Source organism: Cupressus sempervirens, chromosome 11 (assembly GCF_028749045.1).
Source record: "Cupressus sempervirens isolate cs-2001-9-10 chromosome 11, ASM2874904v1, whole genome shotgun sequence".
Lineage (NCBI taxonomy): Eukaryota > Viridiplantae > Streptophyta > Pinopsida > Cupressales > Cupressaceae > Cupressus > Cupressus sempervirens.
In genome coordinates, this window is record NC_143128.1 from 713,345,240 (window position 1) to 713,364,028 (window position 18,789).

The 18,789-nt window shown below is 34.8% G+C and overlaps 1 protein-coding gene across 1 annotated transcript; it reads left to right on the plus strand.

The window, feature by feature from the left end:
* The first annotated feature begins 897 nt into the window (after window positions 1-897).
* Window positions 898-9,208, plus strand: LOC149531672 (coronatine-insensitive protein homolog 1a-like). The gene is made up of 3 exons (XM_089809983.1): window positions 898-1,529; window positions 5,557-6,037; window positions 7,398-9,208. Exons 1-3 carry the CDS (start codon window positions 1,054-1,056, stop codon window positions 8,238-8,240), a joined length of 1,800 nt encoding a protein of 599 aa, XP_089666109.1. The 5' UTR covers window positions 898-1,053; the 3' UTR covers window positions 8,241-9,208.
* The last annotated feature ends 9,581 nt before the right edge of the window (window positions 9,209-18,789 follow it).

Below are 18,789 nucleotides of genomic sequence, written 5' to 3' on the forward strand. Positions count from 1 at the left end.
ATCTTTATTTATTTATTTGATAAAAAATACATATTTCTTTATGTAAAATTATTTAATCCTTCTTCCTCCTGCCAATGATAGGCAATAAAAAATAAATTCAACATATTTGGAAAAAAAAATAAAAGCAGCCCACTGATATGATATGATATGATAGATTTTAATGACGTCCACGAGGCTAAAATAGCCTAAGGGACTTGCACGATCACCTCCGAAGACATGAGCAGAACTAATCTAGCTGCAAAGTTTTGGTTAACTTGTCTCTCTTTCTCTGAAGTTTGATAATCAAAGCCGCTATTCTCTTCACTTGATCTTCCTCGAATAATTAGTTGAAGTCCTTGCTCTTTATAACCAGATCTGATGTCACTGTATGTCAGGCAATCCTTGACAAAGTGCTGCTCTGTCTCTACTGCTCTCATATTACAAAATAAACATATTCTATCTGCCCACTCTTCCTTTGGAACTTACCATCTACCAGTTTCACATCGCAGCCGGTGTAAACTTGTGCTGAGTTGCGCGCGCCATCAACATTTTTGCTCTCCAATTAATAGGTCCTTGGACCCTAGGTAAGAATAATAAAATCTTGATAAAACAATAAAATAACCAAAATAAAATCCCCGTCTTACGCTTCTGGAATGTATGAATAAAAATGTGACAGCGTGGCAATATGGCAGCCGAGGAGAAAACAGTGAGTGACGGTCCAGATTGCACGAGCTCCTGTCATAACGACGTAAACATTCATCACGCGACAGCGACAGCGAGATGCCGATCCAGCCGTCCGATGAGCGCGATCGACGGCCAGGATCGAAAGGACGACTTTCTGAGATATCTGAGAAAACTTTTAACAGGTGAAGGGGGAAAGAAGGATTTATAGCGCAGCTTGAGCTCCTGAAAAACTTTAAGAAAAAGGAAAAAACAGAGGCCTAAAGCTATAATATATTAGTTTATGATGCTCAGAAGATGGTTTCAGTGGCAATGAGGGGTATACTCATTGAGTATATGTCAACGGGTTGACGAGGAGTATAGGCAGTGAGTATATGCAGTTGCAGAGAAGCCATGGCGAGGGTGAGGGCGAGGGCGGAGGGAATAAGTGGCGAGGCGCTGGAGTGCGTGATGGCGCACCTGGAGGAGCCTATGGATCGGCGCGCTGTGTCTCTGGTGTGTAAGAAATGGTATGAAGTGGATGCCCTTACCCGCAAGCATGTGACCGTGGCCTTCTGCTACTCCATCAGCGCTGCAGATCTCACCCGCAGGTTCAAATGCCTCGAATCTCTCACTGTGAAGGGGAAGCCCAGGGCTTCTATGTACAATTTGTTGCCCCCTGACTGGGGCGGCTATGCTAAGCCTTGGATTGAGCATATTTCCTTCTCCTGCCTTTGCTTGAAGGCGCTCCATTTGAGGCGAATGATTCTCACTGATCACGATTTGGGGACTCTTGTTCGCGGCCGTGGTCATATGCTGCAGTCGCTTAAGCTCGAGAAGTGCTCCGGCTTTAGCACCAGTGGGCTCCAGGAAGTCGCCCGCGGGTGCAGGTATGAGTTTTGGAGAATTGGCTTTCAGTGGTTTGATTGTTGAGTGAATTTTGTGATTTTGGTGTGTCGTTGCAGGATATTGGACTCGGTTTTGGGTTTTTTTTTGGTGTAATTGTGTTGTGTATTAACTTCGTTTTCTGGGTTTGGTTCTTGGTTAGATATCTTACAGATTCAGTGTGCGAGATTCTTTAAGGGTGGTTCAGTTTGGTGTGAGCTTCATTGGGACTACAATTCCTTTTTCTTCTACTGGCTTTTGCTTTTAAGTCGATTTATGTGCGGTCTCTGAATGGAAAGGGGTGGTTTAAGTCGATTTGCTTTTGTAGTGGCACAAGGGCTATAAATAGGAAAGATTGGGAAGGATTCAGATTTGGCTCTTTCCCTGTGACTCGGTCTCACATGTTGATTATGTTTTCTGTAATTAATTTATCTGCCCTCTGGTTGTCGTCAATGTGATATAGCTTAAGCTTTAAGCTATTTAATCCAGTTGCATCTTGCAAATCAATCGCTTGAATCAGCTTCGTTGGTTTTGCTTCCAAGTTGATTTAAGGGTGTTCTGTAAATGGGTTAGATTTGGTTGGAGCTTGTTCGATCATACCTCAGAATCCCTTGTTGGTTCTGTTCTGTAAACCAACCGTTGCGCCCACTAGTTGATATTGCTTAACTTACAAGCTATTTAATCCAGTGGCTTCGTTGACATCAATAATCTAGACCGACTTGTTTGTCATTCTTTTAAGTTGATTTATATAGTTCTGGCAGCCTGCTATATGCATGGGAAAGATTCCTATTTGGCTCGGTGGTTCTTACTTCAGCCTCCCTTGATTGTTTTTCTGTATAGTCAATCCGTCTGCCTTCCCGAGCTTGTGGTTGTCATATGCGATCTAGCTTAATTGAAAAGCTATTGAAGCTAGCGGCATCTTCTATATCAAACATCTCAACCAATTGGTTCTAGTACTCTTAAATCGACTCGCTAGACCATCTCAATCAACTTTATTGGGTTTGCTTTTAAATTGATTTATATTGTAGTGAGGTCGTAGTCTATAAATGGAAAAGATTCAGACGTGGCTTTTACTGCGTGCCACGGCTTCTATTTTGGGTTTGTTCTGCATAGAAAATATGATGGTTTCTCAAGCTTGGGTTGTTGGCTATGTGATGTTGCTTTGATCTTGCAAGCCATAGTATCTTGTATCATCTTGCACATCAATCATTTTGTTGTTTTGAATAACGAAGTCGATATATCGGGTAGTGGTAGTGTGGTCTATAAACGGAAAGGATTGGGGAAGGATTTGACTCTTACCGTGTAACTCAGCTTCTGTTATTCTTTTGTTCAGAGTTGTAAGATATACTTACCTTCACCTGTCCAGATACGCATATCATCATATTCGGTAACACAGAAACAGATTTTATTACTTCTGGATTCAGTTCGTAGTATACACGAGCATATCAATATGCGAGCCCATATTTGGGCTGTATAAAAAATGTATGGTTATGGTCCAGTGCCCTATCCAGTTTTGGGCTATAAAACAAACGTTGAAGAATTTCAAATGAAATAGTCACCAAATATATTAATTAAACATAAATAATTATAAATCCGAAATATACAAACCTGTAACGGCTGTGCGGTTCATAAATGGCAAAAAATAGATTTGGTTATTTCTCTGTATCTCAGCCTTCCTCCCTGTTTTGGTTTTGTGTAGTACATCCGTACGATCTAACTAGCTTGTGGCTGTTATCTATCTGATATTGATTAATAATTATTACACAAGCTATCTAATCCAGTGACATCTTGCGCAACAATAATATCAACTAACTTTGTTGCTTTGTCCTTAGTAGGAAACAGTTTACCCTCTGTGGCTTATGGTTATCCATATGATACAGGTCACGTTACACATTATGTAATTCAGGGGCATATTACAAATCACTCATTTCAGCCGACCTTGTTGATTTTATAAATCTGTATGTAGTATCTTGTTTTTGTTATATATTTCATGTTGGTAATATGCAAGCTGTCTAACCCTGGAGCTTGTTGTACATTAATCACCTCTTGTTTGGTTGTCATCTATATGATAGTAGCCACTTTACAGGCACTTTAACACTTATATGTAGTTCTTTGGATTTCCCACTGATAAGCTCATGTGTATATATATATACACTTTCTTCCTTACCTGTCGGTATTGATCTAGAACATTTTTTATAGAATGTTTCTTTATTGGTTTTGAATTAACGAAACTGGAATGTCTGTAGAATGACTAACCGAAATCTTTCTCACCAAACGGCAACGGTCTCAAAAATCTTGACATGGTATGTTGTTTTAGAGATTGTACTTGTGAGTGAACGTGTTGGAATTTATAGGATACCTAGATTGGAAGAGATTATGACTATTCAGATGTTAGTAGCACAGAAACAGAAATCTTTTATATGTTGCGATAAATTGTTTTGTGCCCCCCTGCCTGACATTTTTTATCAAAAGATTGGGAGTTTATGCCTAAAATTGATCAAATTGAATTTTGGATGGAGAAATTGCAATTAAATATTTTTACTTTAGTCAGAAAATAGGGTTAGGCTCAATAATGTTTCTGATTTTTTCTGCATTTATTACTTAATTACTTCACAATTTGACCCAGATAAACTAGAAAAATCTTCTCTTTTGGTTTGCTGAGTTCTTCCAATGAAGAAATTTAATCCGGTGGGTTGTGAAGTTTCTGCAGTCTGATATATATAACAATATGTGGCTTTACCTGGTGTAATTGTCAGCATTTAATTTAGTTTCATGGGACATATAACCTGGTGGTAAAAGACATCCCCATGGAGAGGAATACAAGTTAACAATTATCGATTCCTTTTGCTTCCAATGGTAGGGTTATGAGGATACTATTCACTAGCTGAGTATATAGAGGTAAGACTATTGAGATAGCATTTATACATATGAATTATCCATTGAGGACGCTTCTGGAAACAGGGCAAGATTAAAGGTAGACACGGATGATTTCTGAGTTTTATCTTTTTTGGCTATGATTATGATAAAAGAACTGTAAAGTTATTCCGCCTACCGAGAGTTCTAATCCCCACAGAAATGAATAGTGTGAAATTGCCTGTACTGCAGTTACCATGAGTACATATGCTTACAATCTACAAGCACATATTAAGCATTTGAACATAAGCCTCTTTTAAGGCAGCTTTTTGAACTTTGCAGATTTGGGTGTCTGAGTATACTTGCCTTACAAAATCATAGATTCAATTCAAGGAATCTATAGACCAAAGGCTATTAAGTGAGGGTATTGAGGATATTAGGCTTTCTTTGGTTTGCAGTGCCGGTTGATCCTGAGGTGAGAATTGAGTTAATTCTTCCTGTGAGTAAGTGGAATATATGTTTCTCCTGGTTGCCCTAGGCTTTGGCTGCTTGTGCGTAAATCTAGCTGGAAAATTTGAGTAAAATGAAGCTTTGGGTTGCTTGTGAGCAAGCTTTTGAGCTATGGGTTTTCACCAGCTCAAAATCAAACAGTCATTAAGAAAGATTTTTCTGCACAAGTTCTATAGTACTGATTTGGAAACCTCAATCTGGAAAGCAAAATCTCTATTATCTTGTCATTTGAGTTGAATACTCCAAAATAAATTTAAAATTGTTGCTTGCGAGATACAATAACAATAACTAGTTTGGGCGTAAAACAGCGTGGAATTTCATTTCAAACATTAACAAATGAGTTTGACTTTTAGTACTTCATTCACTCCTTTGGTATCTGTATGTTTCTGGGCTTTGTTATTTGCGTGTTGGTTGTGACGTCTGGTCATAATTTTAGCTATTGTGATTGTACACTCCATAGGAGTCTAGTTTACAGATTTTAATTTCTTGATCATCATATATCAATTATTTGTTATCATCCATTTTAAACTATTTTTAGCTTATCTTAAGAAATTCTCACACATCCTTAAGTTTACCTTTTTAGAAGTTTCTAGTTTGTTTTTATTTCCTTTGTTTCTGAAGCTTGAACTATTTTTTTACGAGCTCTCCACATGTTTTGTTTGTGTGCAGGTATCTTAAAGTTTTGATGTTAGAGGAGAGTAACATTGATGAGGAAAGTGGGGATTGGCTACATGAACTTGCCCTTAATAATTCCTCTTTGGAAGTTTTGAACTTCTATATGACAGGACTGGAAAAGATCAATATCAATGACCTTGAGCTAATAGTAACAAATTGTCCATCTTTAAACACATTGAAGGTCAGTGAATGTGATTTGCTGGAATTAAAAAATGTTCTAAAGAAAGCAACTGCATTAGAAGAGTTTGGTGGTGGCTGTTTCGGCAATGGTCAAGAACATGATGTGTTTCAATCAATAGTCTTTCCTCCGAAGTTGACCTCATTGCTGGGATTGACCTTTATGGCCGAGGCTGAGTTGCCCGCTATACTTCCAAGAGCTTCTGTCCTGAAGAAATTGGACTTGCAGTATACTTTTTTGAGCACAGAAAATCATTGCCAGTTGGTTGGCCTCTGCATTAATCTTGAAGTTCTTGAGGCAAGTTTCTAAACTTGAGTTCCTAAAGCAAATCTTTTGGAGTTTTATTTGTTTATTTCACTTTTTTAAAAATGTTTATCTCACAGAATAAGGGCCACAACAGCTTACATTGTACAATTATACTAGTGTAGCGAAGTCACTTTCATTTTCACCTATGGAAAACACCAAATTACTACCTGGGATTCTAATCAATTTGAGTCTTCCTTTTAATAGAAGGTTAAACTTATAGAAAATAAACTGAATAATCATTTCTCATATATTGAAATGATCATTTTATTTTAGAGCAAATTCCCAGAAAACTGATAGAACATTCAACATGGATTGTGGAAATCTGATAGCTTAGATTAATATTTCTTTAGAGCAATATTTTGAAAGAGGAAAAACCTGGAAGGTATAGTTTAATTTTATTTACAAATTTCTTGAACACCTTACGTCTTCCCTTCATTCTTTATGATAGAGGCCATGGAGATGCTTCTCTGGACAATCCTGCTAGTAACTTAGTAAGTCAATCCAGTAATCAATCAAATGTACCATGATAGCAAAGACCATTATCAAGACTATTTTCAGATACCATATATTTCTTGCCTGCTGCCCCATGTTTTAATCCGGTTTATTGTGTATTTATTAGCTACTTCTGTTGGAAAAGTACTCATATTAGCATGTATGGATCAGTGTGTAACAAATTTAAATTGAGGTTCAAGGTAATAACCCATATAAGTTCCTAGTGTTAGATTTTGAAAGAGAAGCTGTCCTCATTTATGGGTTCAAGGAGTTCCACTAGAGTACATTGCAGAATCTAGCCATCCTTCAATTGTGACTCTGTGATGCCGAGGGAAGGAATGCAAATGCTGGGCATATTGGCAAGAATCAGCTGGATACTATTTTCATCCAATAGATTTCGCTAAACATGCTAGTTGCGATATGATTTTGCTCAACTTTCTAGTTACGGTAGTCTTTTTGTGTTCACCTTTTTGCAGTAAGTCTAAAGATGCTTTTTTCAGTGTTTGAAATGTTAACCATTTGGTTGGAAAATCTAGCACATTTGTGGATCAATTTAGCTAGCGATTTACTTAATCAACCCAGCAAACTTTAATTTGAAAATGGCACTGGAATGCAAAAATAATAGAAAATTTGAAAACAATGTCTGGTAAGCTGACATAATGCTCTTCCAAATCTTATACAAATAGCAAACAACTTGAGCAAATTCAAATATATTCATCTTCTGAATTTTATAGCTCTTGGAAGTAGTCATCATAGAGGATTATTCAACATTTTTCAATGTGTTTCAACTTTCTTTTCGATTCAAAATTGTATTAAAAGTACGAACTCTCACATTTGAAAGTTTGTGGAATCTATGCAGGCCAGAAATGTGATTGGGGACAAAGGGTTAGAAGCTGTTGCTAACAATTGCAAGAAATTAAAACGGCTTAGAGTGGAGCGAGGGGCCGATGAGCCAAGTTTGGAAGATGAGCAAGGCTGGATTTCTCACAGAGGGATTTCCTCTGTAGCTCAAGGTTGTCCCCTTCTTGAATACATTGCTGTCTATGTTTCAGATATGTGCAACTCAACACTGGAGACTGTTGGTAGATGTTGCAAAAACCTCAAAGATTTCCGGTTAGTCTTGTTGGATAAGGAAGAGCAAATTACTGATTTGCCTCTTGATAACGGGGTTAAGGCTTTGCTTCAAGGGTGCGAAAAGCTGAATAGGTTTGCATTCTATGTGAGGCCTGGAGGGTTGACGGACAGGGGTCTCAGCTACATTGGTAAATACAGTACAAACATTAGGTGGATGTTACTGGGTTTTGCTGGTGAGACAGATCAAGGACTCCTTGAATTCTCCAGGGGGTGCCCAAAGCTGGAAAGACTTGAAATTAGAGGTTGCTTCTTTAGCGAGGCTGCATTGGCGTCTGCAGTGCTAAGCCTAGAATCACTCAAGTATATATGGGTTCAAGGTTATAACGCAACCGTTACTGGTGCAAATCTTCTAGCTATGGCTCGACCTTATTGGAACATAGAGTTCTCACCTGGCCTCCAGTTTCCCAGGGAATTGTTTAAGGAAGACATGGAAGCGGAAGAGTCACAGGGGCAGGCAGCTCAGATTTTGGCTTACTACTCTCTTGCAGGGAGGAGGACAGATCATCCTCAGTCTGTGATTCCTTTAGCCCCTTCTGTTCTTAATTGGCATCAAGTTGCTGTGTTTTAAATGGATAAGCAGTTCTATCAATTATGTGTTGTGATTCTGGCTTGGAGATGGTACATCTACGAATGTGAAGAGTCTAGAATTCTTGCTGCTTCCTTCAGACCTATTTCAGAACAGTTAGGTGGAAGTAATATATGAATACCTACCTATTTTCCCTGATTGTGCTTTGTATTAGAAGATTGTATATGGTCATTTTACCTCGTATCTGTTGTAGGATTTAAACCCTCCCTATCTAAGAACTCTGCTGCATAGTTCTATAAGATACTGTATAAAGTTTCATGGAGGCTATCACCCCCACCCTACACCAAAAAGTGACTCTGGTCTTCTTCCCGCAAGAAGCATTGCCAACAGAGGGGTGGCGACTTGCAAATCCAGTTATGTTTGAGAGCTTTACAGTTGAACAAAATCCAGCATATCTGTTTGAGGCCAAAAGGTTTTGGTTGGGCACAGTCCTGATTGTTCAATTGAAAAGACAGTTTCTTCAATATCGACAATTTGAAGTGGGATATTTCAAGGCCATTGAGTCAGCGGCTTTTCCACACTGGCTGAGATCTAATAACTCAGATTGCAATGACTGCTAATGCAGCTCGTAGCGGAAGAAGTTCTGAGGCGGCCTAAAAAGAGACACCAGCATTACGAGCATTCTTCAGTAACTTGTCTATATTGGACTAGTTATTATTCACCTCTATAGCTAAAAAAGGGGTCAAGATCGGAGAACAGCATGAGTTTAGGGTGGCAGGTAAGGATTGAAGATCGGGCTTGGTATATGCTTGGTAACGAACTTGTGTACATAATGTAATCTATATAGTTCTTGAGATGAATGATGCATGTACAAATGCTAGTTGGCACCGGTGTACGAAACTTCTTCCCGTTTGAACTTATGCATTACAGTTGTAGTCTTTGCATGTTTGAGAAGACTTTGGCGAGAGATGAACACACTTCTGTTTTTAATAATGTTTTTTTCCTTACAATGAGGGTGAGTATTCTGCTTGTGACATGGGCTCAGCATTGTTATATTGTACAAGCTTTATTTCGTTACATACCCTTGGTATTTTGCTTGTGGTACATGGGCTCAGCATTGCTACCCTTAGTATTTTGCTTGTGACATGGGTTCAGTATTGTTTAAATACTTTAAATGGATCCTTATCAGAAAGTGAACATGTTCTTAGTATATGTTGTTAGTATTTGTCAATAGTCATATTATAGGCAGGGTACTAATGTTTTCATTGCACCCTATTTCAATTAATTTTCACACTGACAAAATTTTATAGCCTAAAGTTTTGGGAGAGTTTATTTTAAAAATATTTTTTAAACAAAAATTTCTACTTTCTAATTGGCCAAATGTAATTTTGCTAGGGTTTAATTATTTTTAAATCTTAAAAATTCTAAAAAAATTTAGAACACGAAGCTCTGGAATTTTCGGGTGCGTTTTGTAATAGCCCTGAGAAAAGATTGACAGAGGACTCTTGCGATTGCTTCTTAATGCAGCTAAAAAGGGACTGCTCTTCTATTTTAGACTCGCAGATTCAACACGTGTCATGGGTGCAATAGTTTAATACGAGTTCCCTGGTGGAATACACATTGTGTTTGACGTATGCCCTAGGATTCTTTGATGAGACTCACAGGTGGACTGAAATAAATATATAATAAGTTGGTAATTTCTTGCGTTGATGACGTTTACTCATAGCTTGGCTAGGCACACAAAAAAGTGTTATTTTTATTTGATTTGCCATTTGCTTTGACCGTACAGTTAAGCAAGAAAACTATTTTTTGAATGTAGATATTGTATTAACTAATTGTAATGCAATAAAAAATTAGTTTTTGGGATTGCAATTTGTAATGGCTATAATAAATATAATGATACAATAATGCAATAAATTTTTTAAAATTTAGAAAATAAATGTTTTCTTTAAATTGTATTAAATAATTATTATACTAAGATACATGTTAAATATATATATTTATTGAAAGAATTTTAAAAATATAAATTTAGACGAAAATATAAATGTGTAAAAAGTATAGAATAAAATAATAATATTAAAAGTTTATTTAGTATAAAATTAAATTATAAAATTAGATATGAACATTTAAAATATTATATATTTATTAATCAAATTCTTCTAATTGCTAGAAAAATATATCTATAATGTTCTAAAATATAAATTAATATATTATATATAAGTGCAATATAATATTATAAAATTCTATGTTTAAAAAATAAAATTCTATATTTAAAACATAGTGTTCTAAATTTTTTGTTAAAATTGTATTTATTAAATAAAATAAATATTATTTTATTTTAATACACAAGACTTATGACATATATAAATAACATTTAATTAATGTATTTAATGTATTAATTGAAAATCATATTATCACAATCAAGCTTATAGATAGATTGCTAAAGTTGGGTAAACTTGTGTCATTTGATCAAACACAGATTGGATAAACATATGTAGGCATAATATCAATTTGAAAATATTTAATTTGATAAATAAGTAGAAAAGGTAGATTGATTTTAAATTTGCAAGGAATAGTTGTTTAAGCTTATAATTTGAATTGATTTTTTATTCATGTACATTAACTTTGATTAGAAATTTAAATTATTTTTTATTTTATCTAGTTATATCTTCAAATAATTGGCAATTGCTACTTATTAAATACAAAAGTATAACAATTTCCATTGAATTTAATTCCACAACTGAATAATGCACTTTTCAAAAGCATGTTCATTTATATGACATTTGTTTTAATTCCAGATCAACCATGTGATCAATTAGCTAATTCATCTGCATAAGAAAATGAACATTTACAATATAGTTAAACTCTATTAGGTTGTCTCTCTCTTTTGGAGATCTTGCTTTTTCTTTATTTAGTCCCTATACTTTTTCAATACAACAAGTTTATCCTCCACTTTTAACAAAAGGCAGGGACTCTAGCTCCACCAGAGCTCTTGTTTTGATTTAACTAGTTATTAATCAAATTCATTTTAGTATTTGTCAAGAGTCGTATTATTTTGATTTAACTAGTTATTAATCAAATTCATTTTAACTCATTTTTGCCAAGGATTATCATGAACTATTTATAATTTTGGAATTCTTAAATTACTCTTTAAAGTGTAAAATATTAAGTAAGAAAATGACACTCACTGGTTAATAAATTTGAGAAAAAATAGAAACAATATTATTTTTTATTATATTAATTAGAATGTCATCCATTTAGACAATAAATGGAAGATAAATAGATACTTCATAGATAAATGTTAAATATTATTAATTGTAAATCTTTTGAATTTTTAATTACTAATTGTTATATAATTAAAAACTGCTTCATTATAATGACAAAATATGCGTGTTTTTGTAATTCATTCTAGGTTACACTGTGTTTTTGTGACGTACTTTTAATATTTGGTTTTGATTGATTTGGAGTATTTGTTCATTTATAAGTATTTATGAACAATTAGAAAATATAATTGAACTTCTCAAAACAAATATTAGCTTTAAGTTGTTTGATCCATTCCTCAATTTCATTTTTTGTAAGAGGGATATGAAAGGGGTCATTTCTACATTCATAAATTTGATGACCTTTAAAATTAATAATGGTACCAAATTAGCTTATACTTAGTATGTGTTGATTCTTATATGTAACACTTTGATGTTGTCTATTCAACTTATGTAGTTCAAGGCTTCTTTAGGATTGATGGTTACGATGTATAAAATGACATTGTTAGGACCATTGCTTGTGTTATCTTGTGCTTATGACATTAGATGCTTGTATATTTGATTATGATTTATTGAGGTACCTAACTTATATATCCACGCACGCACGAACACACGTGCGCGTGTTCGCAGCCCGTGCATGCACGCACACACATTGATGGTCGGCGAGGGGATATAGTATTAATAACCAATACTAAATTATACTAAAACAATTTTATTTTTTATCCTTTCTTATTAGATATATCAAAGTGCCAAAGTGTCCAATCAACTTATTTGAGTATGTGATTTTGATTTTATAGTTTCATCAGAGACTTATACATATACTAGAGTACATATTGAAGCATTTAGATATTAATATTAATAAATATATAATTATATTCTTATCATAAATAGATTTTTATTTAATAAAACCATATTATGAAAGATCTATGGAGTAATGTCTATAAGATACTATGAATATTAATATTATATGTATTGATGTTCTAACCATCAAATACTAACGTTTATAAAATATTTAGTTTAAAAGGAATTTGATTTTGGAGTACTTTGTGATTTGATTTTTGAAGCTTTTGAGAATTTTGGAAAAAAGATTTATTATGTTTTTAAATTCAATTTAAGCTTATTTCTAAAATCTATATTTCTAATTGTAATTTACGCTAGATAAAATTTGGAGAGAACTCGTTGATGGGTGTTTTGCTGTTAATCCCCCCAACTTGAGGTGTTCCAATGGGAAACACCCCAAGAAGGGAAGTGGACATATAACTTTGATGGTGCCTGATGGGGCCAAATATTGCTTTTATTTCCTGATAGTTTTAAACACTTTGTTGATACTCTATTTTATCTTTGTCAAAACATTTGTGGACTTATGTTTACCGAACCTATGATAAACCTATGGGTAGATACTATGCCATCTTTTGCTAGTATTATATATATTATGCAATATTTCATATAGTTATCAAAATGTGTGTTCTTATATTTGAATTTAATTTGATAAATGTTTACTTGCAAACATGTCTCTACATAATAACTAACATGTTAGCAATGAAGCTGAAAGATGATTAGAAGAATTCAAAAGATGAGCGCCAACAACATTCAAGGAGAAGAGAGCGTCAAGGAGCAGCCACGGTGGAGGAAAGTTGTAATGGTTCCAGAAGACACAGCAGCGAGTAAGGAGGAGCTATGAAGACTTATTGCCTTCTTTGCATTTATTCCTATGGCGAGCGAATGCTTAGACTTTATTATTCCCGCCTTAAGTCGTTATTTCTTCTTCCTGCCTTGAGTTGTTATTTTCCTTCTTTCTCTCCTGTGGATTTAAAGCTAGGTTATTTACTTTTCTATTATGAGAATAAGTGTTGATCTCTTATATATAGAAATTGACCCAAATGTGTTAGTTTAGCCAGTTAGAAGAAAAAGTTTATGAGAATAGATTGTTAACTTTTACAGTGAGTCATGTTTTTACAGTTCTATGTATTATGTAATGAATTTCTGAAATGTAATGAAATAGTTTTTAACTTCTATCTTGTGTTAGTAGTTTAGTTGAAGCCAACCAAGGGGTCCCACTTGGAAGGTGGATTAGATTATGATAGAATAGATTTATTTCCAAGCATTCCTAGTATTGTAAGTAGAAGTTGTGAGTTCCTTCCTTTAGCATTGCACTTCGTGAATGTTCCTACAACATATGTGAGAACAATTGTAGTGGATAAACTGAGTTGGAATATTTGTTAGCCTTTCATTGTAGTTCCAGTATTCATAAAGTTAAGTGTGTTAGTTTCCTGCAGCAATAGTGTAAGTCCTTTTTCTTGCATTTTACTTTTCTGCAGCATAAGCTTAGTGACTCATTAAGAGACCTAGTGCACATATTGTGCCGACCATTTCAAGTATATGTCCCTAGGTTGACAAGATTAAATGCACTTCATTGTGGGAAAAATAGTCCTTAGTTTGAATATATTATTCCTAAGCATTGCCCATAGCATAACTATGATACACCTATTGTGAGGTGGACCAGTGCCTTTAGAAATAACCTTGGCCTTTCTTGGGCATGTTTCATAACTAGAGATGCAAAGGGGGGTCTAATTTCTTGTGGATGCATATGAATTCTAGATGGAACAATTAATGTGGCAAAAGTTGAAACAACTCTCTTGGTAGTCAAAGCCTCATAAAATTAGGAATGTTAATGTTGCATGTTGTAGGTGACTCACAAGTGGTTTTCAATGTCATTATTAAAAGTGACGTGGAGACATGACACCTCCAAAACTACATCTCCATAATCCATGACGAGTCGACATCCTTTAAGGATTACAAGATTTCACACATTAAGAGAAATGGAAACTTGACATGATGTTGAATTGGGATTTGAACCTTAACCTCCCTGAAATTACCATTGAGACTTATTTTGATGTCAAATGAGAGGACTGAAAACAACCTGACAATTATTCTCCTACTCCTCTAGCTAGCCATCTTCCCCTCCCCCCTCCCATTAATGCAAGATGCAACTGTTGGGGTTGAGGGGTTGTCATTCTTTCTAAAGTATTACGATGGATGTGACAAGTCTTAATTGCACTCCATCAATAACTGCCTTAAAAAATTGAGGTGTGTGCCCTCATAAGCTTTGTAAGTTGTAGAGAAAAAATTCCAGAAAAAATAGAGTGGGATCTGTGAAAAATGGAAACCTCTCTCTTTCTAGTGTAGGGAAAAACACAATCCTTTCCATGGACACAATACAAGAATTAATATGGACAAAATGTTCAAATTTACCCACCATAGACTTGCATATGTGGTTGATTGGCTACTTAGAGAGATGTTCTAGTAGTTGGAAAATTGTCATTGCATGGACACATACATTTATTCCATGATTATGACACAGGATCTACAGTTGGGAGAAGGTAAAGACATTGTTAGGTTGATGATGATTAAGTTGGTTCCCATGGAAGCTCTACTAGCTTTGGATCAAATCCTAGATGCATCAATTCTTGGCATTGACGTCAATTTGGGAGAGAAACAAACCAGAATTGAAAAAATCTCAGTCACAAAGTACACTCTAGTTGTTTGGAGATTTGATGAAAGGATATGGCACAAATGTTCATAGAGGTAAGGAAGGCCTAGTTTTCCTTAACTATCGGTCATGCAATAGATGAGTGATGTTGAGATTGCACACATGAAGGCTTAGGTGGGTTGGTCTGCAAAAGACGAAGAATGATTGCAAGATCTTTGGAGGGTAAGCGAGAAGACACATAAAGATGAAGAAAACTAGTTTGAAACCAAAATTATTGCAATGCTTAGAGCAAGGATGCAAGGATTTATCCTATGCGCTCTTCGATGAAACTAGGTTAATCTTTTTCTTCCATCATTGTGTCGGTGGTGGTTTTTTGGGGTTCACATCTCATTCTTAATCTCTTTGTTGTTTCATTGATGTTTTCTACAAATATTCTCAAATTACTCGTGCCTAGGTCACCAAGCAAGAATGACTAGTTTTCTTGGAAACTACTCTTCATGGTAGTATGTTCTACTACCAATTTTGTCTAAATTTTAAAGGCACTATGGATTTTCACAAAGGACTAGTTAGAAGCAGGTCAGATGCTCTTTCTTTTTGGTTATACATAATGAAAAATTGAAAATCATCTAGGAAAGTTAGAAAATGTTGTAATTCATAGGTTTGTAGTTTTTTTTTGTTTTATTGACGTTAGAGCAACTATTAAGATCTCTCGATGTGCTTTTCTCTTGCTGGGTTTGTTGAAGTGTTAATGCTTCACTAAACACATTTTTTTGGAGTTATTGATGTAAATGGTGTAATTTTATAAATCAGTGTAATGGCAATGACAAAGTTCTTGAAATGAGTCTGCAATGATGTTTATATGTTAGGGTTTCTTTTGGATGGATTGATCAACACAATGACTCCATCACAAGAAGTTCAAAGTTGGTTTCAACATACTTACTTTTTGTAATGTCCTTTTCTATTTTAATAAAATTATTATTTTTAAACAAGAAAAAAAAGGGGAGAAGTCATGGGCGATGGAAATGGGTGAGTTGTTCAAGGTAGGTGGACTAACATTGTTGATGAGACAAAGACTAGAGATATCTACAGATGATGTGACACATTGCATGTCCCTTAGTGGGTATTTGAGAAAGGAAAATGAGATGGAAAAGTTCTCTTGGCTAATTGGTTTGGAACCCTAGCCCCCTACTTCAACTTTCTTTAATGGATTCTTCATATCTAATAATTTCAACCATGGTGGAAAATAGAGATCTAAGGTTCAAAATAAGCTAAGTCTGCCAAGACCTTCTATTACAAAATCACAATGGAGAGCCCCTTATAACCCTAATTTTATCCCCTTAAGGTAAGCAAATGGACGTTTGTTTAAAAACACTAATTTTGAGAAGGTTTTCATTGACCAAGCCACATATTCTGTGGGGAATGATGGGTCTGAGGTAAAAGATGCATTGATTGGTCAATTTTGTTTCTTGATCTTCTATGTTGATGTGACATTGGCCCCATATTAAATTTCAAGGCTAGGCATATCTACTTTAACACTATCTTTGTCTAGGTTTGGGGAGATAAACCTACTCTCACATCTCCACAAGTGTATGCATTTTAATGGTTTGGGGTTTTAAATTATAAAGTTATTTTGTTATTTTATTTTTTATTTTTTTAAAATACTGCAAAGACTCGAGATCTTATTTTGAATTTTTATTTATTTATTAGGTGGGCAAATCCCTTCTACAGGTCTTTCTATGGAGGCCTTTCCTAACCTTCTAACTCCCTTTTCAATTGTGTTATGGTATGGCTCTCTTTGCTTAATTTACCTTCTGAATTTTTTGATCCAAAAGTTCTTAGGAAAATTTGTGTTAGTTTTGGTGCTTTTGTTAAATTTGTTGCTTCTTTTTCTAATGATAAATTGCATTTTAAGATTTGTGTGCTGATGGAGCCTAATTCTTTGATTTTTTGTTATTTGATTCTTAAATTTGTTCATGGGTTTTGGTGGGAGGAAATTATTCAAGAAGATCCTCCTCTGGTAAATCTCATATTGTCATGGATACTAAGCTTTTTATAGTTATAAAAAAATCTTCTTCCAAATCAGATAAAGTTTCCTCTAAAGAGGATTCTGTGAATAGTGAGAATATCCTGGATTAGAACCTTAATTCTTTCTTGGCTATTGATTTGGGCCTAGATATTGTTGGGATTTCTTCTCCAATAAAGAAGATATTCTTGTGTGTTAATGGGGTTCCACCTGATTTGAATTTGGATGATGAATGTCTCTTTGGCCATAATGGTGATTCATCATCTAATGATAGGCAAATTATTACAAGATAGACTTGTCATTGCACCAAAAGATCAACCTGTCAATGTCTAATACAACTACTAGACTTATAGAACATAGCAGATAGTTAAACCATGTCATGAATCCTGAAGGGAAATTTTGGTAGTTATTCTAAAAATCCCCCCTTAGTATTACCTGAGGAGATTCAAACATGTGACCAAGCTTTGGTGCTAGTTACAAGCTAGGGTTGTTGTTGCACCAAAATATTGACAGAGTAATGCCCGATACAACCACTAGACTTATAGAATCCAAAACGTGATTAAGCCATGTCATGATCCTAAAAGGGAATGTTGATGGTTAGTCAAATATTAATATCTATTAATAAATAGGACAATAAGCTTTCATATCTTTTTCCAGTGCTCCTTCACTAGACATATTTGGCACTCTTGATGGGATGCGTGGAATCAAGTGTGTTGGCATGTCTCTTCTTTAGTTGATTTCTTTGTTCCATGCATGGGACAAGGATCTTATTAAGACTTCTTTTCTTCAGGTTATTTGACTCTTTTTCCTTCCTTTATTATTTGGCATAAATGGTTAGAGATTAATCATTGGATCTTTCAAGATGTTTGGATAAGATTCACCAATCCCAGTAGAAAGTTCTTCATTGTTTGAGAGAATTTATTTTAGATAAATGTGACTTATCAAAGATAATGGATCTTGGTGATGTTCTTTCTATAATCAACTCCATATTCATTCTCCACAAGTCCAACTCATGAGAAAAATATGCAACATCCTCTTTTAAAGATAAATAGGGCAGGGAGGTGGAGTCCTCCTTCGTAGGGCATTCTAAAAATTAACACTGATGGATCTTCTCAGGGAAACCCAGGTATTTTTGGAGTTGGTAGAGATAGCATAAGTTTAATATTTATAAAGGTCATTATAATAATAATTTGATGCTACTACTATTTTGTATGCTATGGAGCATATTCGTGCTATCAGATGGAGCAGGCTCATTTGTGAATATGACTCATAGGTGGTGGTGCATTTGTTGACTTGACAACATTTGAGGATGTTAGTTGGAAACTAGCTTTGACCGTTAACTCGGACTCTGTTAATTTCACTCATATCCCCAAGGAGTAGAATGAAGTAGCATATTCTCTATCCAAATGGACTTCTGATCAAATGCAAAATTAGAATGTTGTTGATAAGAGTTAATTACCTTTGGTTTTTACTCAATATTTAGACAACTTAGTTGATCTTGATAGGGTAGTTATTTTTAGAGTAATCATATATTTCCTAATTAACTCTAGTTTTCTTAAGCTAAACTTTAGGCATCTAATAATTAATTGTTTTATTAATTATTATGATGCAACCTAGGTTATACCTTTTTAGGGTTTCAATCTCCTTTACAAGGACAATCTCTCATTGTAAACTTTCATATACTTTTGATTATAACAATCTCTTTTTATTGCTCATCAAGAATGTCTTATCTATGGATCTGGGAATTCTAGGCTCCATAGTGTTTGCTTCTTTCTTTCTATGACAAGTGTTTGCATGTAGATGATTCTTCGGAGCCAT